This window comes from Aedes albopictus, chromosome 3, assembly GCF_035046485.1.
Source record: "Aedes albopictus strain Foshan chromosome 3, AalbF5, whole genome shotgun sequence".
Lineage (NCBI taxonomy): Eukaryota > Metazoa > Arthropoda > Insecta > Diptera > Culicidae > Aedes > Aedes albopictus.
The window spans coordinates 176,115,265-176,141,275 of record NC_085138.1 but is presented as its reverse complement, the minus strand read 5'-3'; the positions used below and the strand labels follow the sequence as shown (position 1 = coordinate 176,141,275).

The 26,011-nt window shown below is 37.0% G+C and overlaps 2 protein-coding genes across 3 annotated transcripts in view; one reads left to right on the top strand and one right to left on the bottom strand.

Annotated features, from left to right (window-relative positions):
* Positions 1–9,290, top strand: part of LOC109403725 (RING finger protein 44) — a 70,368-nt gene extending 61,078 nt beyond the window's left edge. The window contains exons 9-13 of one of the 2 annotated variants that reach the window (XM_062843043.1): positions 2,089–2,232; positions 2,298–2,551; positions 2,624–2,808; positions 2,879–2,991; positions 3,291–9,290. In XM_062843043.1, coding sequence (XP_062699027.1) covers positions 2,089–2,232; positions 2,298–2,551; positions 2,624–2,808; positions 2,879–2,991; positions 3,291–3,359 — 765 coding nt within the window. In that variant the 3' untranslated portion in view covers positions 3,360–9,290. The remainder of the gene's footprint in view (positions 1–2,088; positions 2,233–2,297; positions 2,552–2,623; positions 2,809–2,878; positions 2,992–3,290) is intronic. The other variant, XM_062843042.1, reaches the window with a different exon arrangement.
* Positions 9,291–20,617: 11,327 nt separating this feature from the next.
* On the bottom strand, positions 20,618–25,990 carry LOC109403735 (beta-catenin-like protein 1). The gene is made up of 4 exons (XM_019676604.3): positions 25,832–25,990; positions 24,880–25,767; positions 24,254–24,760; positions 20,618–20,953 (listed from the first exon to the last, which is right to left on the bottom strand). Exons 1-4 carry the CDS (start codon positions 25,859–25,861, stop codon positions 20,675–20,677), a joined length of 1,704 nt encoding a protein of 567 aa, XP_019532149.3. The 5' UTR covers positions 25,862–25,990; the 3' UTR covers positions 20,618–20,674.
* Between the last annotated feature and the right edge of the window lie 21 nt (positions 25,991–26,011).

Below are 26,011 nucleotides of genomic sequence, written 5' to 3'. Positions count from 1 at the left end.
GCGATTATCAGCCATCGCCTTGGCTAGTGGCCAGGCCAATTTCCAATCTACTTCTTGTTTTCTTTGTTTAGACTTATATTCCGCAGGCATCTGTTGTTGAAGACCACTAGGCCAGAAGCCGTTTCTCCACTGATAGGGTATTGGTTCCCTTCTTAAGCATGTGGCTCCCATTTTCATCCTACGAAAAACAAAGGATTGAAGCGCTGTTTGTTTAGTTTCTTATTTTTGTATTTTTTTAGAAGTGAGCACCCATGAAAACAAAAAGAACGGAATCAATCGGTGCCGTAATCGTTTGTTTTCGAATAGGATGAATATGGGAGCGCGAGATTAATGATGGAACACATACCCTACACACCTAATTTCAGTGGCACACTTTTGGTTCACCTCCGGTTTCTTGAATGGTTTTATGAGGTTTTGGGAACATTACATTGTTGGCGTTAAGTTCCCTAATCATCGTGATGTAAATGCCACCTTTGGTAAAGCTTTCGGTGGGGGCGCATTTCATATTCTATCGCTGGATTCCAGCACAGATGCTGTTTGATCCGCATCCAGTAGCTGAAGTAGGACAACAGTACTCATTCATTTATTTAGTTAACATCAAATTCATGATAATACTGATTCAAATCAACAATTTGCCGCCATAATACTCGATTTACAGCTGCAGCTCTCCAACGTCGGTCACGCCCAACACTCGCAAGATCACGCTCCACCTGGTCCGCCCATCGTGCTCTCTGCGCTCCACGCCTTCTTGTACCAACCGGATGGTTAGCAAACACCAGCTTTGCAGGGTTGTTGTCCGGCATTCTTGCAACATGCCCTGCCCATCATATCCTTCCGGCTTTGGCTACTTTCTGGATACTGGGTTCGCCGTACAGTGCAGCGAGCTCGTGGTTCATCCTTCTTCGCCACACACCGCATCGTTCTCCTGTACGCCACCGAAGATCGTCCTCGAAAACTCCGAGTGCTTGCAGGTCCTCCTCGAGCATCGTCCATGTCTCGTGTCCGTAGAGAACCAGCGGTCTTATTAACGTCTTGTACATGGTACATTTGGTGCGGGGGTGAATCTTTTTTGACCGCAGTTTCTTATGGAGCCCATAGTAGGCACGACTTCGAATGATGATGCGCCTTCGTATTTCATGGCTCACGTTATTGTCAGCCGTTAGCAAGGAACCGAGGTAGACGAATTCTTCTACCACCTCGAAAGTATCCCCGTCTATCGTAACATTGCTTCCAAGGCTTGTCCTGTCTCGCTCAGTCCCACCTATCAGCATGTACTTTGTCTTAGCCGCATTTACTACCAGTCCGACCTTTGCTGCTTCACGTTTCAGGCGGGTGTACTGTTCTGCCACCGTTCCAAATGTTCTAGCAATAATATCCATGTCATCCTCAAAACAGCCAAATTGGCTGGATTTCGGGAAGATCGTACCCCGGCTGTTGAGCCCGGCTCGTCGCATAACACCTTCCAGGGCGATGTTGAACAGTAGACAACAGTACTCAGACTGCACAAAACTCTTAGCTGGCGATATGGTAGGACCAGAGCTGTGTTGGACGCTCTTTCCAGGTTGCCGACTCCCCATTTTTTTAGTTACAGTACCCTTTCTTGTAAATGGGGCATATGAGGCCAGTTTTTGAGTAATTCTTCATTCTTCATAATGATGTTGTAGCAATCTGCATTTGTTGTGACAATTTGGCATTGGTTTGTCCCAACTTTAGCAGAGTATGATAAAAAGCGCTGTTAGATATTTTTACGCCTCGCTCTACGATTTTCGAGGCGTAACTTTGAGCTGGAAACATTGCATCACAACGCGGCTATTAGCGGGATTGTGTGTTCAGACTTCAGATCATTGCAGATGCAGGATTTATTCGCATTTCATATCATACAGGCCAGTACATGGCTTACGTTTAAAATATTCTCCGAGCGAAACTGACTAGTTTTTATTCAGAAATTATATGATTTTGCTTGAAATCAGATGAACTTGCTTTGGGATGAAACTATCGTTTATGAGTAGAATACAAAACTGTTGTTTTTCGAGACGGAGATGAACGCCAAGAACAAACATAAAACAATATTTTGTCTTTCCTAAACAGCGACCCGATGGACTGTCCCTCGATGGCTTGGACCATACCGGTGCTTCACCACTACACGTGTCTCCACTTACCGCCGCACACATCCATTCCTCGCCTCAAATGACCCAGATCTCACCACCGACGCCAATTTACATTTCGACCGAAGTAAGTATACTAGATAGCAAAGGACTCGGGCGTTTCAGATGTTTCATATTATTTTCCAAATATCGACCGTGTTGAATATTCTCCAGGGACGCACTGGTCAGTTCGAGCTGCTGCACAGAACAGCCCGCCGCGCCATCACAGCTCCAAGACGGAACTTCACCCGATTCCACTGGCCAGCTCCGCCCCCACCGCCTCATCCTCACGCTCATCCGGCACATCGCCATCCAAGTCTACAGCATCAGACTCTCGCCCCCCAGCCCACACAAGTTTCCCTCTCAGCTACACCGTCTGCCTACTCAGGCATCCTGTTGAACTTCCTGTAAGTCGACTAGCTGTTCATTTGAGTGACTTAGCACAGTATAACTTTTATTTTTTTATTTTTTCATACTAGGGCCATGTTCCCACTGTCGACGTACGGTCAGCCAGATTTGAACTCACCGGACTCCAACGAGACGGAGAATTACGAAGCGCTGCTAAGCTTAGCCGAACGTCTAGGTGAGGCGAAACCACGTGGTCTCGCTCGACCGGAAATCGATCAGCTTCCTAGCTACAAATTCAACGCAGAAACTCATACAGGTATGTATCCAGAGTGGTTTAATGAATACGATTAGCTACTTGATCCTAATCGGTTTGTCTTTTCCTGCAGGGGATCAAACGTCTTGTGTAGTGTGCATGTGTGATTTCGAGGCACGTCAAATTTTGCGAGTGCTACCGTGCTCACATGAATTCCACGCAAAATGTGTGGATAAGTGGCTGAGGGTAAGTAGATAACGCGGAGGTATTGTGGTCTGTATCCCCGCATTTTAAATAGTCAAATAGATTTTAATTTATGTGTAATCCGGATCATTCAAATGTTACGCATCTCTTCCTTGACGTAACATCCAAACTGGGATAAAGCCTGCTTTTCAGTAGGCTTGACGTACCCGAACCAAAATTTGGACTGTTTTGTTCTACATTGTCTGACAACTATAAGTAGATCGCATCAAGGGAGAGTTTGGTTTAATGTAGAAAGAAACCTCAACTGACGTCTAACGTATGACTTTCTTATACATTCGCAGTCGAACCGTACCTGTCCCATCTGCCGTGGGAACGCCTCGGAATATTTTGAAAGCAGCGAAGAACAATAAGTCGTTCCAGTGGTGGTGCCAAGGTAGACAAGAACCGCCAACGCTGGTAGTAATACCTGAAGCTTTACCCTCCGTCTCAAAAACCATGTAACAACGCCTCTTAACGGCTTTTCTGCTCTAGCGGATACAAAAGGATGATACCGTCGCTTACGTACTATAACTTGGATGCAAAATCTCTTGATAGTGAAACGAACATACAAAAAATGTCAACAACTGCGGCTTATCTATCATTCGAACAGGACAACAATGATAGGGTTGCATTGTAGAGCAAGATATAACAATATTACGTACACGTATCCCTCGGTTTGAATATTTTTTTGGCTATTACATGAGTTATTCGTAGCATTTCAAACAAGAAAACTATCAACAAACACATAAACAACAAAATACACGTTAATCACTGTGGGAAGCATTCATACACTCGTATTTATGGTTTATTAACAAAGAATGTGTTAAAGTTTGACTGGTAAGTTTAACCATTGGCATAAAAAGAATCTATTATATGGAACCATGGATAACTTGAACATTATTCGGATACACGTTGAACCGTCATCGTCTAGCTAGATGCACCAGCCTCGAAGACATTCTCAAGTAGGAATAAAGCAATTTTTTAATCCAGTGAACAAGATTTTTAGAGCGAAGAACTAGAGTTAAAAAGGTTCTATGAAGTGTAAACGTTTTTCATCTTTCCTTACTAGTAATAGATAAATTTTAAATTTTTATATATTTTCAAAATATGGTACAGTAAAACAACCACTACAATTACTCGTAAAACAAACCATATGGCGTGAGAAACGATACAACGCATACTGTTTAGCTTTACTTCCGTAACCATTTGGAGTATAGTCCCGCATTAAGCGTAAGCAAAAGAAGAGATCGTTGTAGTTGAAGTGTTAGCAGCCTCTTTTTCGGCATCTTTTTTGCGTGCATACTAAAACGAATAATTGACAAAAAAGGTCAAATTCCTTCCAATTCAATTTTATTTCAATGTTTTCCCATAATCCCAATTTGTAGAAAAGTGTTATCCAAGAGTGCAGTGCAAAATTATGCGTGCTTTTTCTAAGAATGAATCAATTGAGTAAACGACAGCTCTATTATAAGTATAATAGAAACGTTTAACAAAGTGGTGAACAAAAATATAATAATAAACAGAATTAAGATAACAATGTTATAGGAATTTCCCTTCGTTGATATAATTTATCTTTCAACCAAATCTTAACTTTTAGTAGATTACAATGGAGTTCTATCTTTAGAACTTAGACTTTATCATTTGCACGAAATTTTAATTGCCTAAGTACACAAAAAAGATGAGATCGGATTATAACACTCGCTTACCTGCATTCAACAACTAATGAGTAGTTTGGCATACTTTTAGCTTCAAACTGAGAATTTTTGACCAAAATGTACGTATATGAGGTGTGCTATTTCCCTATTGTGATAAAATTGCTGAATATGAATTATATATGTATAACCAAATTTTGTGATGTTTGAAGGCAGAAGAAGAAAAGAAATAGTAGTCGTAGTTTTGAACTATACTTATCGGTCCAATACAATCTCTCGTAGCGTTTCTAATTACAAACACACGTCTCATCTATCCATCGAACCAATCCAATAAATGACTGAATCTATCGAATAAAACGTTACCGTAAAATTCTACGGCTTTAAACTTTCCTCTCTTGCGTAGCATTGAAAACTCTATTGATTGTTAGACTGGCAGTGAACAGCACAAGCACAATACTCGAATCAAAACCGATTCGATAAACAACACCATAGAAACGTTTTCGAATTTTGATCCAGAAAATAATTGTCTTCCTATTAGTCTACTTTCTTTTTCGGCTGTCAACGATTGTTTTACTCAATTGCCACACTGTGTCAAACTTCGAAAGCGTATCCACCGGAATCGTCTCAACAGCAATATCAGAAGAAAAACATTAAATATAAAGTACTCTGTGCCATTTTGTATTTTGATAGTTACAAGTCAAACACTTACCAGCTTGAAAATGTGAAGCAACATAACAACTGAATCAAAACAAGACACAAGTTACGAATATTTTCAAAAGTGGTACTGTCCTAAACTGTAGACGAAATACATATATAAATGTGAGGTTAATTTGTCTAGATTTCTTATAAGTGGTAATTCTCTGAAATAATACAGGAATATAGATTTCTATTGTCAACAGAAATGCTTATTGGAAACTAACGTAACAGAAAATAAACAAAAAAAAATCAGGTAAAATAAAATTGCATAACTTAGAAACGATTTGGTTTCATTAAGGGTTAGTACAGTTCTGAAATAAGAGCATCGCCAATCATGCGCCTCAATGTCAATGAGTGCACAGCGTAGTGTTAACGGCGCACGAAAATGAATCGGTCCCAAGGCCTTAAGACAAGAATAGCATTGATCCAAATCGTTCGCATTACATATCAGTAAGTAAACATTTTTGTTTTTCTTTTAAAACTTTCTGGGTAACTTTGGCCGGCTTTTCCCTTTTTAGTTATTGTATAATCCGTCGATTTACTGCTGTAGACAAAGAATCTTATTAACATTGCTGTGTTCTGTTTTCTACTTTCTGTAACAAAAATAATATAAGGAACAACGCTAGATCAAATGTCAGTGAAGTGTGAAGTACATTTTTTTTTTCTACAGACAAATCATTCCTCAGTTTCCATCTTGTTTGGTGTACAATGTGTGTAAAAATCTTGGTAAACATTAAATATAGTGGGTATTGGCTATTGACAGATAAAACTATTGGATAGTGTATTGTAACAAATTATTAAATCATTGTTGCTATAATTATTAATTGAATTAGTCCAAACAAGGCTCGCCAAGCTGAAAATGTAACGAAAGTGATGCTAACACTTCTTTCATGGAATTATTATTTTTTTCTTCCTGATGCAATGCCCCCCAAATTTGTACACGGTTTATGCAACCAACACTTCAGATGCTAAGTAAATCTGCATTACGTAAAAATCCTGAACCATACCGAGAATCAAACCAGACACCAGGGATGGGAACACTCACTTGCGAAGAGTTACACTCACTTGCTGTTTTCTCAGCTCAGAAGCGTGCTATCAAAAAACGATGTACATGTATAGACGACTTTTGCCTTTTGGTTTCGTCTAAAAGTTTGCCGAACAAAGTAAGGGTCGCACACGCATATCGAAGGCGCGAGGGAGCTGCGAAGGCAACTCTCCACGATGTGAATGTAAATTACACTCACCTCGTGGAGAGTCGCTTTCGCAGCACTGTCACGACTTAGGTATGGGTTTGCGACCCGTACTCTATTCGACAAACTTTAAGAGAAAACCACAAGCCAAAAGTCGTCCATACATCGTTTCTTGATAGCACGCTTCTGAGCTGAGAAAACAGCAAGTGAATGTAACTCTTCGCAAGTGAGTGTTCCCATCCCTGCCAGACACCTTCAGCAAAGTTTCGATTTGTAGCTACGAATGTTATTCCTATGCTAAGCAAGACTAATTCCTTGGCAACACTAAACTTTGAGCTGCTTTTCCAATGTCTGCATCTGTCGAATGTTACATCGAATGTTAGTGTCTTTTGGCTTCAATATTAACCTTACAAATTGGATAGTTTTACCTGTCAATTACCATCGAAGTGTCAGTATAAGTTGTATTAAGAAATGGTTGTGTCTCTTTTTTTCGAAATGGTAAATCATATTAACAATAAAAATTTGAGAGATGTGCTTCTTGGACCGGTTTTGTTAACATATAAGTTAGTTTTGTTTTCAAAAATATTTGTAAGACCCCAGCTATGTATGTGATATGAGCCTCAAATCATTCATAGAAAATTTCTTTTAACATTTTTTTTTTTGGTTACGGTGTTTAGTGTTAGTTAACATTAACTTTTTGATTACCATTACCACTTACATAAGTGTTTGAGTTAGGTTTTTTTGTGAAGCATAGGTTCCCAACGACATTCGAATAAAACACATTTCTTTGAAATGGCGTTTCCGTTTGAAAGTTGAAACGTCAAAAAACATCAATGCTACCCTTATTAGTTAACATTTCGAAAATCTTGCGAGAAACTGGTGTTCTTATTAAGTACATCTGTTATTCAGTTTTTGATTTCGAAAGTGATTCTAAAAAACATATTTATAGAATTTTCACAAGCACAGTTTTGAAGAACTAAATAGTTAATTACACTTCAAAGTTGATCGATTGGTCATCCATTCGATCAAATTTTCAATGCAAAGCACGTCATTAGATTTTTCAGATTTGTGCTCTTGAATTTATAGTTTGACTTCGGTATATATTCACCTCAATCTAAAAACACAATGAGACCCGCTATAGGGGACCGAATGTTTGGGAATCTATGTGAAGACAGGTTAAAGTTTATTTTTTCTTTATTAGCAAATAGCCCCAGAATCGCATGGATTAATATTTAAGTTTTATTCACGCATTAGGAAGTTTGTTACCACTATAAAAAGCAAAATTGTGATGGAAACGTTAGAAATTTTATATAAGCTATGTTTTACCACCTATCTTCATTACCACTTGATCTCTTTTCGTTAGAAAGCAAATTATATCCTTATTTCTGTGCTAGACAACTATTTCATGCGATTGTATATCTTTCTTTATGTTGGAGTTGTCTGTTATTTGATTGTTTTAAATCTGATAACTTTTCTTCCAACGTTCTTTGTAACAGTTTATTATAATGTGTATGCTAGGTTTAGCTTATTAAGGGTAACATAGGAATTTATATTTTGCTAAAAACTGACATACCTAAAATGATTTTTGTATTCGTAATCCTGCACTTTAACTACAAAAGTAAACTCATAGTGTGTTAAAATACTGCTTTCCTGAAACATTCCACCGCAGCTGACTACGACTTTCCAAACTAAAATGCTTTAATCCTTCTGTCAAGCAAGACAAATTTTAGTGTAATGGTTTCTATTACTTGATGCATTTCAATCCTGAATGTGATACCAAAAAGTAAATCATTAAATAGTAGCCTATAAATAATAAACCCATCACTCAGAATATGACCGTTCGCAATAGAAGAGAGCTTGTTGAAACTTATCCTCGAAGTGAGACGCGGAGTAAGGCATATTTTGACAATTGTGAGTAGTTGGTTTGCCTTGTTTTACATTGATACGAGTTTTACTGTAATCACCAACAAAACTACTGTTTGCCATTAATACCGATAAGAATCCTTAATTGTTGTTGTCACTGTACATACCAACTCTAAGTGTTTTAGCCCAATAGAAATTTTCACAAAACAAACAAAAAACTGATGTAATCTAAACAAAAACAAAAAAAGACAATTGAAACGAACAAAAACAACGGATTGTATATATGCTGAATCCAAACGCAATAAGACATTTTAGATACTATTAATAACGTTTTACAAAAATATAAATGCAACTTCTAGATGCAAGCAACAAGCAAAATGAAACAAAAGTAACGACTATTTTGGGTGTGCCTTTTTATACATTGTACAATTTTGAATGTGGCCACATGATTGTATTGAATTGATTAGTCATTAACATCTAGAAACTTTGTACTATTCCATGCTCTTACATCACATCAACTTGTTTTCATTCGATTATGATTTGCCTAACCTGTGTAATGAAGCTGCTATTTTGTTTTCTCTAATTATTATATCACACATCCGTTCAAATGCATTATACAACGTTTATTGTACACGATATACTTCTATTACTACTATTATTCAATTTAAAAGCAGGCGTGAGCATAAAACGCAAACAGGTTTAGTGGTGTAACACGCATGCATGGTGTTTTTCATGTTGTATAGCAGATCAGTACGAACTAAAATAAACCCAATAAAACCAAACAATAACAAAGAATTATCTAGTGAGAAAATAATTTTTATTATATTTTAACAGTATCAACTATAATTATACACAATAAACGATTATTGTAATAAAATAAGCTTTTTGTACCATTTCCTTATAGTAATGTGCTGGTTCTACTCGAGAAATTCACCACGTATTTTACATGTTGCTTTTTCACATTCTTCCAATCCCGCTTGCTTCGGTTAATTTCTCTGAGAAAACAAAAGTGAACATTGCTCTCAGGTTTGACCCTGGAAATCTTTTCTATATTGTTGATAATTTACCATGTCTTGATTCCTCTCTGTATTGTCTATTGTGCAAGATAAATTTCATTACACACCACGATGATTGTTTTTTTTTTTTCAGATGTGCATCAGGGAGCTATGTTTCTTCTTTGTGTTAATAGTTGAGCAGTTTTCTTCCATCCTTAGCATGGTTTTTCAACTTTCGCTTTACCTTTATTGCTAATTACCAACCTCATTGCCATACTTCAAACCAATTTCTTAATAAATTGTGTGTCTATTTTATGGTATTGAACAAAAAACGAAATAAAAAGACAAATTATTAAAATACGAGTCTATCAATAATTATTATATCCGAATTTCTTGTAAAGAATTTACACAGCAAAATGCCCTTATGCACTATGCAGTCTTCTTTGTATACAGTACACATTACTAACACGCACACCTATATACCTATATACTAATGGATTTGTGCAACTATAAATATATGTTTTGGTCATACAGTCGAGTCTCCTATTAAACGCTGCCACCCGCTTTATGCTGACTGCAATTTCTCAGCTGTCTTACATCCATGCAGCTGATTTTTTGTGCAGTTAGTGCTTACTATAGGCTGATCACATACAAAAAATCAACTAAATTGGTTGGAGGACAGCCTGAAAAACACGGTGGGCGTAAAGTGGGTGGCAGCGTTTAATAGGAGACCCGACTGTATTTACTTTTTTTCATTATGAAAAAAAAAATGGCGTCGAATCAAGAACACGTGCGCAAACTACAGTCATGACTCGCTGGTTGGGGGTTTAATAGTTGGGTGACTTTTTAGTTGGGACCCCGTTAGTTGAGCTGTCAGCCAACCAAAAAGTACCTGGATGTCATAATTCAATGTCAAACTGAAATGACAACCAATCTGTAATTACGAGGGGCGAGCTAATGAGTTTTTGGTTGCTTTAACTTTACTGATAATCGAGAAAAAAAATTCTATTTCATATTTCTTAAAAAAAAAAAAGAATATGTACAATTACTTCGAAACAAATGCAAAACATCGGCAATCTTTATTTTGTCGATCATTGAAAGTGTTTTGTGCTTGCTTTTGGTCCGGGTAGTTTCATAAACATCTATATTTTCACTTCACCGACTGAAAATGGGTGAAAATAATTATTTCTCGCTTTGGCCATATATGTATCTTGCAAAACGTATCAGTTTTGCTCTAAATGTAAAACAAATTGAAAATTTTTCCTTTTTACTTCCAACCTAAACATGATTTAAAAAAAAAACAATGCGCACGCCCCTTGTGCTGCTGTCACTTCACCCAACTAGCGAATCGAATTCGTTGGTTGGGTGGAGGTTGTGGCTCAACGAGCGGGTTCCGACTGTAATTGTGCACAAAGCAGTAAAAATCCAGATATGACTCGCTTAAAGCTAATGACTGATACTTAACCCTTATGTGGCCGGCAGAGGGTACCCGGGTACCCAGCACCCATTTAAAATACACGGTGTCGAAAAAAGCAAAAAGTTTGCCGGTCACATAACGGTTAAACGGATAAACTTACGTTAAAGAATGTCGAAATAGACGTCTGTTGCCTTTCATTCAGAATCATAACGGTTTGATGATGTTCTGACCTGATTTGGTATTTTGCAACTTTTGAAAACTGGCTTAGAATTACTACAGGGAAGTATAGGTACCAAAAGAGTGCCAAATCCACAAGGTTTTGATTCGGTGGAGTTGATGAGTCCGAATTCACTACACTCTGCCCAATTGAAACGAATTGGGCTCTGATCAAAAATAATTCTCAACAAACGAATAGCAGCAAGCGTTATAAGGCAATCTAACGATTATCATCCTTCTCTCTCAAGCAGCAGCAGAAAATAGCAATTTTTAGTTTAATATTTTCATACGGAAACGTTTCCGTATGAAAACAAATCAATGCTTCTCGGGAGCCAAAAAAAAAAAAAAAAGGGTGAACAAACTTCATCTAAAACTATGTTCACTTAGAATCCGGAATCATGTCACATTTTCTAGTGGCGCTCTCAATGAACATAACCATCATTCTTTTGCAGCACTCTGATCATACACTAATCCTCTTTAACCTTCCTTTTGCATCATGTTGGCAGCAGTACGCTGACGTAGTATACGGTTTGGGTCAAAAATGACCCTAATGCCAAAGGAGGGTTATTAAATGGTGAAAATTTCATCGATTTTCTTGCAACGAGTGAAAAGTTATTTCAGATTGAAGACAAGAGGAGGAAAAAATCTTGCACAAACACGTTGAAAATTTAGCGTGGTCAAGTACGACAGTCGCGAAAAATGTTAATATCGTCAAAACCATTATGTGTTATGTGCACAGATGTTGTTAATTATGGCATAAGGAAGTGTCCTCGGAAGAAAAAAGCTTGGGTTCATTGATAAATCTGCTTTGAATTTGAAGATTTGGCAAGGAGTTCGAACTCTGGGCATGGTTTTTTTCGCAACAAGATGATGAGAACCAATTCATACAAGGATGACAGCCTCAAGAATCGCGTGCTGCTTTTCAAAAACGCACACAAGGGATATGTAGAGGTTTTACCTATTTTGATGAGCTGCCATGACAGCCGGAGACGTTCAGTGGTATCGTCACAGATGGGTAGTGTTTATCAACGAAAAAAAAACTCAAATTTCGCGTTTTCTCAATTCACTGAATTGCCCCTCATTTCGAAAAAAAAAAAGTTTGGCAATTTTTCTTCGGAATCCTAGTGAGACTAGTCAAGGCACTCAGGAAACTGCATAGATGACCTGATTGTTGATTGTTGCAGATTTTTAGAGAGGTCAACACTGAAAAAGTGAGAAAATGTGTGAAAAATAAAAATATATAATTTCAATGATATTTTTCCATGAAAGTACAATAAATAATCTTTGTTTTGAGGGCTTCACCTTTTATGTTTGTTATTCCATCCCTAAGATATACGTGATTTTGTCATTCCTGATTCTAAATGAACATAGCTTATGCGCAAATAACGAAATGCTGCAAAATTAGTTTCGGGTGACTCTGTGCAAAAGTTCAAAATAGGAGTCAAACGAAAGGTACGCGCATTTCAATACAACACATTGAATTGATTGAATTTTATATGTTGTATCTTTGCAGTGCACATTCTTTGCATTGCACATTTTTTACATTGCACGAATGTTCAAAATCGATTTTGAAATTTAAATAATTTCGATTCCTAGTCAGATGAAATGGATTTTTGTGCACACTTTTGTTAGGCCTTAAAGACAGACTTGTTAGAAGCTCAAAATCTAATGTAAGGCGAAACTGGAAGCATTTTCTCATTTTTTTTTTGGTTTTTGATTTTTCATTAAATAACGAATCCCACTCCCGACAAACTCGCAAAATGTGAGTTCTTCCTTCGGAAGGGAAGTAAAGCGTTGGTCCCGAGATGAACTAGCCTAGGGCTAAAAATCTCGTTAATACAGATAAAAAAAAAAAAAAAAAAAATAACGAATCAATATTTTCAAAATCGGTTTTCGTGCTCATGTAGAGTATGCATCAAGGTATCTTCTGATTTTTTTCGTGGTGGAAAATGTTTTTCGTTTTTGCAAAAAGCATTTTTTGTGAAATTGTGTTAAAAAATGGTTTCTGCAAAAACGAAAACATTTTTCATCTTAAAACAAAAAAAAAATCAGAAGATACCATTATCGATACTCTACATGTGCACGAAAACCGATTTTGAAAATATTGCTTCGTTGATTAATAAAAAATCAAAAACCAAAAAATAAGGAAATGCTTCCAGTTTCGCAGGAATAGACAGTTTGGTAATTAAACTCTGTAACAGTGTACCTTAAAAAATACAACACATTCTTAACGTTGAACTTTTCGTCATTGAAATCATCGTCATCATCAAACATTTGAAAGCAGTTTTTTCTTTCAAAACAAAAGTTTTTGTTTTGAAAATATATTCACTGTACTCCACATAAGGAATATAAAGCAGTGAATATATTTTCACGACCCTTGTTTTGATTTGCAGCGAGAAAACTGCTTTTTATTTTCCGAAAAATGATGACGGATGCTTGAGCCTTAAGAGAAGAAAAATGCGATTAAAAGGTTGCCCGCCAATAAGATCTGCAATGACAAACTAGAAAGAACAGTCTATAAATTAAAAAAGGGCAAATCCCTTACGGGATCATTCATAAACCACGTAGACCAAATTTCGATCACCTCAGTCCTCTCTCCCTCCCCACCGTAGAATTTTGTCCATACTAAAAATTGGATTTTTCATGGAGCGAAGACTATGGATAAACTCCCGTCCCACTGAAACTCTACGTAGTTTATGTACGGCCCCTATACAGAAATCTGCAAGGGTCAACAAACCACATAGCTACCAAACAACTCTGTAACAATATAAGTCGAAAGAACAGCCCAATTTTCAAAGAAGGAAAAACACCAGATATAATTAATGCATTGGTCGCCAATCAACCCGGTAACGATGTAACTAGAAAGAACAGCTTATAAACTGTAGAAGAGCTAATCTCATATACAGTAAGCAGTTCAACTGACAGTAAACTATACAACTGCACCTAGAAGAACAACCTTTGAATGGAATTTTCGAAAAATGGGACATTCCGGAAAATAGTATTGAACCAATTCTTCATAGTAGGGCGACAGCCAATGCATACTGATAGACTCAGATACAGAGTTTATATGTCAACTGGATCGCTACACTCCAGCATAGCCACGAACATTGAACAAAGTGATCATTAGGCTGAATACATGATAGAACAATCAAATAGCAGGCCTCGGAAGGACAGTGTATTCTCAAAAGAAAGAAAAATATCAGATCAAGTTGCCAGTTTTGCCACCAGCAGGGATGGCATTCGCCATTTGCAAAGAGTTACATTCACTTGCTACTATCTCAGTTCATAAGCATGCTATCAAAAAACAATGTATGGATGACTTTTACCTTCTGTTATTCTGTTATAATCAACGCACCCCCGGGCCGTGGCCAATCTGCGTTGTTTCGCTGGGCGATACGTCTACCAGTAGACTTGTATCTGCCCTATGCTAAACCGATTAGCATAGCAAGTCCTTTCCACTGATGAGTAGGCTCGAATGTTCCGCCCTCCCTATAACCCATAGGGGGAAATAAGGAGTTTCCAGTTTCAAGTATTGTATTGATTATGACACCAACTCTTTCTATTCCTTGGGAAGATAAAACACTAGACTTGGATTATCAGACTACTATTAATAATGAACATAATTAAGATACAAGTTTACATACACAATAGTAAAAGCAGTGTTAGATACTTTACTATTACTTTAGAGCTTTTAGTAGAACTTGTTACTTCAGACTCTAGTTTAATTTAAAAACACTTCACGTAAACACGTATTTTTTCTAAGGCATTTGACACAATCTCGCATGGTATCTTATGTAGAAAACTTCAACACAACTTTGGTTTTTCATGTGATGCCGTACTTTTGATTAAGTCGTACCTATCAAATCGTTTTCAAGCTGTGCATGTTAATAACGAGTACTCTGAACTCACTTCTGTTTCATCTGGCGTACCGCAGGGATCAATACTGGGCCCAATATTATTCTCGCTATATGTTAACGATTTGCCAAATGTTCTTAAATATTGCAAGATAGAGATTTTCGCAGATGATGTGCAGTTGTACTATGAGTTTACAAGTTCTGATGCGGAAAATATAACAAATAATATCAATGCAGATTTAAAAAATGTGTTTAATTGGACCATGAAACACAACTTAAGATTGAACGTAAATAAAACTCACGCTCTGTTCATAACCGCCAACAATACCAACGTCTCCAAGCCAGTAATTGTAATAAACGGCAATGTAATTGAATATGTTCAATCGGCGACCAGTTTAGGTTACACAATTCAATCCAGTTTAGATTGGGATCCTTTTGTACAACAGCAATGCGGTAAAGTGTATGGAAAATTAAGATCTCTGCAATTGCAAACTTATTTTTTGTCAACAGAAATGAAGCTTAGCCTATTTAAGACTCTCATATTACCTCACTTCTTGACATGCGACTTCTTAATCATGCAGATCTCTGCTATTGCTTTCAATAGATTGAAAATTGCTTTAAACGCTTGTGTAAGATATGTGTTCAATTTGTCCCGGTTTTCCCATGTCTCACATTTGCAAAATAAATTAATTGGTTGTTCGTTTGAAAATTTTTCTAAACTGAGATGCTGTCAACTTGTTTTCATGCTTACCAATAACAAATGTCCAGACTATCTATACAAAAAAATTAGTCAATTTCAAAGTGAAAGATCCAAAAAATTCATCATTCATAGACACCATACTGCTAAATATAGTAAAAGCTTTTTCGTACGAGGTGTTTCTTATTGGAATACCTACTTTGCCAAATGAATTAACTCTTATTTCATCGGGGGCAGGTTTTAAGAGGAAATGTATCGAACACTTTAATTAAAATATGTATTTTAGTTGAATAAATGTTGGTTTATTAAAATGAATTCAATACAGTGGCACTTTTTCTATCTAAATTAAACAATTGTAACGATATAAAAGACGTTTGTCTTATGTTACTGAATAAATGAGAATAAATGAATAAATGAAAAAATGATGATGAATATATTTGCTGAAGAGACGAAGTGTTTTTAAATTAAACTAGAGTCTGAAGTGTTAGATACTTTAAGTGAATTGAAAAATGTAAATAAGATAAATTGTAAACTATTCCGCGGCGACACGAATTCTTCAATAGTGTCATAAATAAATGCGCAAACAAACAAATAATTGATATTGAAATATGCATATTGCATTATCTATTAGCAAAGTAGTAGAAAGAGTTGGCTGCCTGATTATAAAATTGTTGTACTTATCTTGTGCGTTTCGGACAAGTCCCGTTTGTGTTGGCCATTGGGACACTTCTTGCTTCAAAACGGTCGTTTCTGGAATGGAGAGAGAATAATTGGCCGCACAACTCCGCAAATGGGCGGCCCGCACATATTAGTATAATGTTGCAATGATTGAAAATAATAGAGTATAATTGTTAATCTGTATGAATACTGCTACTAGTTCAGGTTTCTCACAGTAATTCTCCAGTTTCTCCAGTAATTCAAAATTCAATGTAGCGAAGATCTTGAGTGGATAGCATTCATTGATAACGATAGTGATTATTTTAATATGGCTTAACAAAAATTACTATTCAATTATTTTGAATCGGATTCGTCAATAAAATTATTGTTCATAAAGAGCTCTCGTGTTTCAATCAATGCTGTCATACTATCTACCAAATCTTACAAAGAGGATTGAGGAAGCTATGTAGATATGTTTGGTTGTTTGAACTACTACTATTTACTATAACATCTTTAAATGGATAGTGTAACTACAGAAAACTACGGAAGAGGTAGTGGCTATTGAATTAGCCTGAGTTACGTGTAGTCAACTAACTGTTCGATCAAGTGACAGTGGCTAAAATCATGTTGGAGGCATCAGAAATCGAGTTGATTTATAAGGCATTATTTGAGTCCGATCATTAACCAAGAACTAATTTTTAACGAATTTTGTTTCAATTAATAACTAATTTTAATTATATGCCAACGTCAATCCTATCACAGACTCCAGACATCTAACAATAAACAATGACCCAGTGCTTACCAGTTTGGCACCTTGCCAGGGGGACTTAGCCTTGTATCTACAGGTCAGAGATCAACTCAATTCCGCCAATACAGCAAATTGTTCACAATACTCTTTTGTGATACTTTGACGGAATATTATTGGAATAATTTTCTGAGACACACAATCCGGGCAAATTGCATCGTCAGATAATCAGTGCCCTTTCAGCACCAGGTGTCACATCTCGATCATTGATATACAGGAATATCAAAATTACAAGATGTGATAGGCCGGAAGATTTGGTAAGCAACTCCCCCCTAGAAAAAGAATTTGTATTATTGGAGTGATATACCCAATGGGTGCCCCAGAAATAAAAATCCATTAACCCTCTTATACCCAATCCCGCCTTTAGACGGGGTATAGTTTGAGCATTTTTGTAATTTTTGTTTCGTGAAAAATCTTTTTTTTTATATTTTTGGCTGATATTTAGAACTGTTCTGTATATCTCAAAATAATTTTTGGTGTATTTTAAAGCGTATTTACATTTTTTTAAAATCATTGAAAAATTGATGTTTTAGTCACCTTTTAGAAGTCATTGTTTATTTTGTATTGAATAGCTACAATCAACATATTTTAAATTTTTCCCAAATCATTCTATCCTTGTTTAATAGTTTAAGGGAATCGAATACACTCTAAAATTATTTTCCTTAAAATTACACGGAAAATAAAATTTTCTGTGAAAAAAATTTTAAATAATAATATTTCAACAATAATCATAAAATCTCAAAATGTTTCCATCTCAAAAAATCCGTTCCCCAAATTGGCTTCCAGGAAAAATATATAAGTGTGGGGATGTTCAAAAATAAAAAATTAGAAAAATCAAAAACTAAAATTCACGAAATCGAGAATTGAAAAGAATCATCTTCCAAAACATGTTTAAATCGATTTTAGATGACGAAAAATGATATTTAGATCAAAATCAAAAATTTGGGTATTAGAGGGTTAATTTGATTCAACTAGGAGTTTGTTCATAAATCACATATACTCCATGAGGAGAGGTGAAGTTGTAACTTCATGCAATTTTGGTTTTGCATGGACAAAATTTTATGAGGGAGAGAGATGAAGTCAATATTCGGTCTATATGTTTTATGAACGGACTCTAATATATGGATTTGCAGCATAGCTGAGCCTTTTCGTCATAAGACTGACGAAAACCAATAGTTTGTAATAAAATTGTCCGCGTGGATTTGTAGTACTGAATCAATTGCTCGGCATGACCCTATGTCTCACATACGATTATGCTAATGACTCATTAAAAGATTAAAATCTGATACTCATCTCATGTTTGTCTTCAAAACTTTGTCATATTTAGAAAATGTATGCTTTTAACACAGAGAACAGACATCCAGGCTAGAACAAATTTCATTCAGAAAGTTGTGTAAGGATTTGAATCTTCACTTGAGTGAGGTTGCAAACCAATACACGATGACAACACTAACGCCGCCAAACACCATATCACAGAGAACAGACATCCAAGTCCAGTTTCGAAACTGTGTAAGGAATTTAACGACCATTTGAAATCAGCAACTCAAGTGGCAATAGCGCGGCGCTGCAATCGGTTAATTTCCCATACTAGTTTAACTCACCACTTGAAATGTTTCAATTCACCACTGACTGTGGCAATATGGTGTTTGGCGGCGTTAGTGTTGTCATCGTGTATTGGTTTGCAACCTCACTCAAGTGAAGATTCAAATCCTTACACAACTTTCTGAATGAAATTTGTTCTAGCCTGGATGTCTGTTCTCTGTGACCATATTGCCACAGTCAGTGGTGAATTGAAACATTTCAAGTTATGAGTTAAACTAGTATGGGAAATTAACCGATTGCAGCGCCGCGCTATTGCCACTTGAGTTGCTGATTTCAAATGGTTGTTAAATTCCTTACACAGTTTCGAAACTGAACTTGGATGTCTGTTCTCTGTGCTTTTAAGGTTTAGCTCTTAAGCTATCTTACCTTTGGTAATAATTTACTATTTACTGACTAGATAGTCAAAGTTAGAATTCACAGAGAATGAGATTTATAGTACTACAGCACCATAGGAGATCACTCACACTGCGTTTTCATATAACGGCATTTTGTTTTACTAATAACAAACAGATGCTACTGATCTCCCTTAGCATAGATCCGCAGCCTAATGCACGCGCCCTGTCGGATTTCATAAGCTTCGGAGATTATTACCACCTTCAATGGTATTCCCATATACTATCCCACAGTATTGCCCCATCAAGGGTCTGACTGGGCTCATAACCCCCCTCAGTGGTAATATTCTCACCAGCTTGGAATTATATTTTCCCGGTACATAAGTGATTTCGACAACATTCCGTTACACTATGCCGTAGTATGATTGGAATCACTATATCAGAGGATTGAATTATCTGATTTCAAAATTTACCATTGAATCTACATTCAGTTCAACCAATCAACACTGCAAAGCACAATGGTCATATGCCAAAAATCAATGCTTCCTGGAAGATATAAACCAAGCCTCGGGAATGTATGGATGACTTTTACCTTGTAGTTTTATTTGAAAGTTTGCCAAACATCATAAGGGTCGCACACGCATGCTTAACTCTTAAGCGAGCTGTGAAAGCAAGTCTCCACGCCGTGAATGTAAATTACATTAAACATTACGGTACTCAATTTCACCTTCGCGATAACAAAATTACACATGATTGTGTACAACAAGATTAGCTTGATCCTCACCGCTGGCGCTGTGTCAAAATATGCTCAAATTTCTTTTTCTGGCTTTTTCCCCTTCCGAAAAAAGTTTGTCGGGAGTGGGGCTCTTCCCTGACATATGGATCTTATCTCCCAAGGACGTGGTTGGCTTCATAAAGCTAGTCTCGCCAGAATGGTGGAGTCACATACTGTAATTGGGTTCTTTATGGGTATCTGGATTATTTCAGATTCGGATTCTCCGCCCAAAAAATAGTCGAAATCCATAATTTCATAATTGTTGGAGTCCGGGAACTATTTTTCAAATGCATTTAAAGTTTGTATGGGGAAATTTTTTGTTCGGGTCGAACTGTCATTTTATCAATTTTACTGTCATTCTATCCACGAAAATTAAAACTGTTTTGTTATTTTAAACATCAAAACAAAGGTATTTGAATCCAATAAAATCACGTTATACTCAGAAAAATGAGCTCCTTCGATTAGACTACAGAAAATATCAATATTTTATTCACTAAACAACCCAATTCAGGATCTCTATTCATCAATAATAGATGGTCTAGAGTTCAGTCGATACCAAGGTACCTATCTCAGTGACAAACATGTTACATGAGATAACTTGCGTACCTTACAGCAAAAGGGTATATCACAATAGTTCTAAAATCTGGCTGGACGCAGTGATCTTCACCCGACAAACGAGAGAGAAAAAAGAGAGGGGCTCTTCCCTAGGTTTTCGGCAAGAAAGACATGTATTCTAACCGTCCCACCAGAACTGCTCCGTCCAAATTTGATCAGTGTAACGCTGTTTGAGGTTCAGCTTGATTCGCCATAAGCATTTCGATTCCCCACAATAGAAGCCCTCAGGGATAATTTTCTTTTTAATGATAATACATGCTAAATATGATACTCTCACTTACCTCAGACATATATTTAATGCAACGATTATTAAATTGTGCTTAAAAACGATCAACCAACTGAATGATATAAGCCTGCTCTTGCTCTCGCCAGTCGGAATCACCGGCATCGCCCAGATTACCAGCATATTCGCGCATAACGTGCCGAATAGTTTTCATTGAAGCGTTTCTCAAGTTCAAAATCTGAAGAATGCGTTGTTTCACCACATCGGTTGAACTTACCTCTAGTATGATGTAATCAATTAGCTGTAGAGTGAACAGCCCTCCTGATAGTCGTTTCACGTAGATGGCATCCTCGTCTTCGTCAATTTCACCAGCATTCTGAGGGGGAAACATGGGATATTCAGTAAGTTCATTTGAACAAGATGACCGGCAGGAAATATATACACTCCTAGGTACAACCAAACGCTTTAAGACGTCAGTTTCAAGAATCATCCACAGTTATATCATTCGATACTTGTGTGTATGTATGTATGTAGCCACCATCCTAGCATGAGTCGTGCACTGCGTGAAGTTTCTTACCTTAACAGTAAAGATACATTTTATTACTGTCCTTAGCTTGTCAAACGAATTAATCGACCATAAGCTTAAAAGCCACTACGGACAATATGTAAAGAAACGAAAGAACGAGCAGTAGAAGGAGTAATAATTAGAGGATTCTAAGCCATGATTATCTGATTATTGAAATATTTCATGAAATTGGCAATAAAATAATCCAAGATACGCTGTTAAGTGAATCCCCCTAATGTCAGTTTTTTTTTTCAGCAGGCCTTATGAGCAACCGCCTATAAAATAAAGAAGAACGTTCATTCACGAGGAATCAGCGTTCGGTGAAAAATACATTTGGTGAAAGGTAGAACAACCGTTCTCCACGATGCACAATAAAATTCATGTTCGAAGAAAATAAGTTTGGAAGCAAGCCTGAAAGCTCAAGGATTGACATTAACATGTTCAACCGGTTCTTAACAGGATCAACGAAATGAACACGTGATATAGTTTTTAAACAAATTCGAGCGCGGTGGAAATTGAGAACGTATTAAACACGTGCAAATATTACAAAGAAAACATTTAAAAAACAATGCTGTCAAAAACTCTAAAATATTCGGAGACAACATACAAGGCCAAGACCGAGAAGTAATCTAAAGAAGAATAACACAGTAATGCATTAATTTATTTCGATTCAATAAGCATGATTTTCAGGAAATCATTAGGGGGATTCACTTAACAGCGTTATCCGCTGATTGATTATTATTCTGATTAAACGTAGCGTTCACCAAGGCAATCGTGAATTATTTCGATCCGGAGTCCAATTTGTTTGTCCCGATAAAGAACAGCTCGGTTTTAGCTATTTTGAGATTTGTGTGGCAAGTGATAAAAAAAACTATGAAACTTTCGTTTTACAGCCCCGTTTCAAAATTCGGTGAGAAACGTAAGATTTTGGTATTTTACGTATTTTTTGCAATTAAGGAACAACTTAAAATCAGTCAACTTATTCAATAGTCATTGAAAATAGTCATCCAAAATTGTTGCACTTAGCGGACTTGCAGCAGTCAAAAAAAAAACGTTGCAGTTAGCGAACGCCTACTATTAAAGTGCTGCCACTCTGAGATTCGTACAATAAACTTCCCCTTGATATGACTTTGTAGAAAGGGTAAATCTGGGTCTTTTCGGCCGCTTTTTTCCTTGTCATAAGGGGTTTCTGTCGGCGAAATTGCCTGAAACTTGGCCGTATTATTCAATTTGGTAGAAAGAGTGGAGAAAACTTTGAGAACAGCAAAAATAGTTGAAAATAGTGACTTTCCAATCAAAGAAGTGACTCTAGTTAAATCGTCTTGAAAATAGTGACTTTATAGTGGCTGACTTGAACATAGTGACCAAGTCACTAAATAGTGACTCGCTACCAGGCCTGTACTGCCGTGAATCGCATATCAGTCCCATCTTTGCTGGATTTCCTATGCAAATGGGACAGATATGCGATTCACGGCAGTGTTCATGATACCTTGATCACAATAATTAGTTCAAATCATCTTGGTCCTATGTCATCCGCTCCTACAACCCTATAGGAATGAATCATTTTAAGTGCATGATATACAGTCGGGTCTCCTATTAAACGCTGCCACCCACTTTACGCCCACCGTAATTTCCAGATTGTTTTCCAACCAATTCAGTTCATTTTTGAAATGTGACAAGCTTGTAGTATACTCTAAAGCAGAGGTTCCCAAACTTTCTGATACCGCGGCGCCTTTTGAAATTTTCAAAAAAATCGCGGCGCACCAACAACTTTTTTCAAAGATCTTGTATCATTTTGACCTCGATTTTAAAACACTTGGACGGCGTTAAGTCAGACCAGACCATGCGTTTTTCAATGCAAGGATGTGGGATATCAAATCAAGTACGTTGTTTTATCAAATACCAGCTATAATTCTTCTATGTAATGAAATATCTGCATCAAAACAACACCGAAATTTTCAGAGTTGTCGAACTTTTTTGCTTATCTTCGTCTGTCCAAAAACTCGCCAAGTCTACCATTAGGTCTAGGGTACTTAAAATGCATTTTATTATTGAAAGAAAAAATGCTTGAAGATTCACAGAACTTTAAAAATAAATAAATTTATGGACAATTATAAAACTTCAAAATTTCTTAAATAAAAAAGTTTGCCAAATTTGTAAAAAAATATAAATATTGATTTTATCGAATTTGTTGTCACTGTCACTGGTAATTGGTTATTTCTCTGTTTTCGTGCAAGAAGGACGAAATTTAAAATAGAGGTTTCCAGAATAAACACGAAATTGACATACAATTTTTTGCACAATTGTTTTACGATAGTGATGTAAGTAAAAATGTATCACGAAGCGTTTGTGACAGCGTGATGACGGAGAGATTGAAGCAATGGTTCAAAAAGGTCCTTGAAATATTTACTTTGTATTGCAAGCTGGACCTCAGTTCCGCTTGATCGAAAACTAAGCTATCATCAAATCATCAAAAGACCAAAAAAAAATCAGAATCTAGACGAAAATATGCAGAACCTCTGAAATATTAAAATTTGATGAAAATTTCGAAGTTTCATGAGGATATCAGAAATTACATTCGTGAAACATCCCTAGATTTTGAAATAATTTTTATAACAAATTTTGACCGAGGAAAAGCCCCTTTGAGTGATTTTTTTAGAAGTCTTCATAAAAAGGCATGAGTGTCAGGTGACCAATTATTACAAAACAAAAATAGGATAAAAGATGTTTCGTGTTTTGAATAGTAAAAGATTGTTCTTTTTGTTTTGGCTCAAAAGCCTGCGGCGCACCTGAGAAATGTTCACGGCGCACAGTTTGGGAAGCACTGCTCTAAAGATAGTCAAAAGATCAGTTTGATCGGTTGCAAGACAGCTGGGATATTGACAGTGCCTAATAAGAGACTCGACTGTAGTAATATCTTTTTGAATTTTGTAAGATTGCATCTCAATAAATAACCATAACAGACACAGATTGCTACATAAAAATGATAAGTTTAAGTAAGAACATACGATAGTTTGATAATAGTTTTTGATTATATACACATGCTATCACTATGGAGTGTATATTTTTTTTCTTCTGTCGGTCCAAGTAAAATATCAAAAGTATACTTACAACTTGTTGATCAATCTCGCGGTCCACAATTTCGACCTTATCCAGGTACTTGAAATGAAGTTCCATCAGCCTTTCAACCTTTTCGAAATTGTTTTCGGTGAATTTTGTCAGCATCCGCTGTCTTTGTCCGCCTTTGCAATTGCGTAACATTGATGCTACAATAGACACCACGTGTTCTTCGTGTTCGTCAGTGCTCAAAAGTCGTTTCTTATTGCGTTTTGGCGTCTTCATGAAGAGTGGGAAAATAGTTCGCAAGCCAAGGATGTCTACGAACTTGTTGCAATTGTCGCGACCATCTGGTCCGGACATGGCATGATCAAGCACTTTGAGCGATCCGTTACGCGAGAGCTTCTTTTCACGCAGCATCAGGTTCATCAATTGAAGTCCTTCGCCTTTAAGAAATTTGTCACGGTTTTCGGATGCCATCAGGGCGGAGCATAGACTGTTGAACAGATTTTCCATGAACTCTTGTTCTTCAGTAGAAGACGGATCATGTCTTTTGTAGGCCTAAAAAAACGGTTTTGCTATTATTGTTTAATGTTACGGAGCTACGTATCTTAAAATAAGATAAAGCGAAAGCGATCAAAAAAAGTCATCAACTGATTCATTTTTATACTCATACTTACTGCCAATTGCTGTAGAAGAACATCAATTCCATCCAAATTGCCCAGCAGAATTCTGTTTTCGTTGGTATCCTGTAGTAGAATAGATAAGATTTCGCTGCAATAGAGCTTGTTGGCATCGAACGGCATCTTCATTCGCAGCCGTTTCAAGATCCACTGCATCAAACCCTGTTCGGCTATTTCCTTGGCGATTTCAGATTTGATCTCCATCAAATTCTCAAAAATGGCCAACGTGTTATGCACACCATCTGCTTCCTCTTTAACTGTCTCATCCAATCTTTCCAAGTTTTGAACCAGTAGACCGGCAGCCTGCTGATTCCTCAATGCCTCGATAAGGGTTTCGGCACCATCCAGACTTTCGTGTAAAATATCGACATCCGTTAATTCTTGGATCAAATCAACAACTGCGACACTTATGTCTGTGTTCTGGTGTGATAACAGTTCCAATAAGCTAGAAACGCCATTCAATTCGACTAGCAGTGGATACAAGTCCGGAACCGTGGCCACCGAATGAAGCTCTTGCAGCACATCATTCAACTCGATTTCACTTTCCATAAATTTTTCCGGGTTTTCGGGAAACTTAATTCGCATCTCTTGATTTTTCAGCACTCGTTTTTCGAACAGCAGCAGAATCTTTTTCAGGCTGGCCTCGTCCAATACTTCCCCTTCGGCTTCCTCCGATTCAACGTACTTGAGAATGTCAAGCCGTTCTTGCTCACTGATTTGGGGTTCTTTTTGGGCCACTTGCGGATTTGCTGCCCGTACATTTGATGCTGCGCCATCTCGTCTCACTTTTGGTGGCGGTTCTGCTCTGGCGACCGGTCTAGGATCCGATGAATCTTCGTCGTCATCTTCATCAAAATCGGACGGTCGCTTCGGTGTTTGCTCTGGCTGAAAGTATAGAGGGATTTTCATGATAGGTTTTCAACTATAGCACTCAGTATTTTCTAATTACTTTAAATGAAAGAAGCTCTCCTATATCCATGATTTAGGAAATCGTGAAAAAATACTTTTTTATCTTAATCGAACTGCACAGCACGCACAACGAAGGATGTAAACAAAATTGTTTTGACATTAGGCAAACAGACAGGCAACCCGGAAAACTACACATTATTTTTAATACATCCCATGGCAC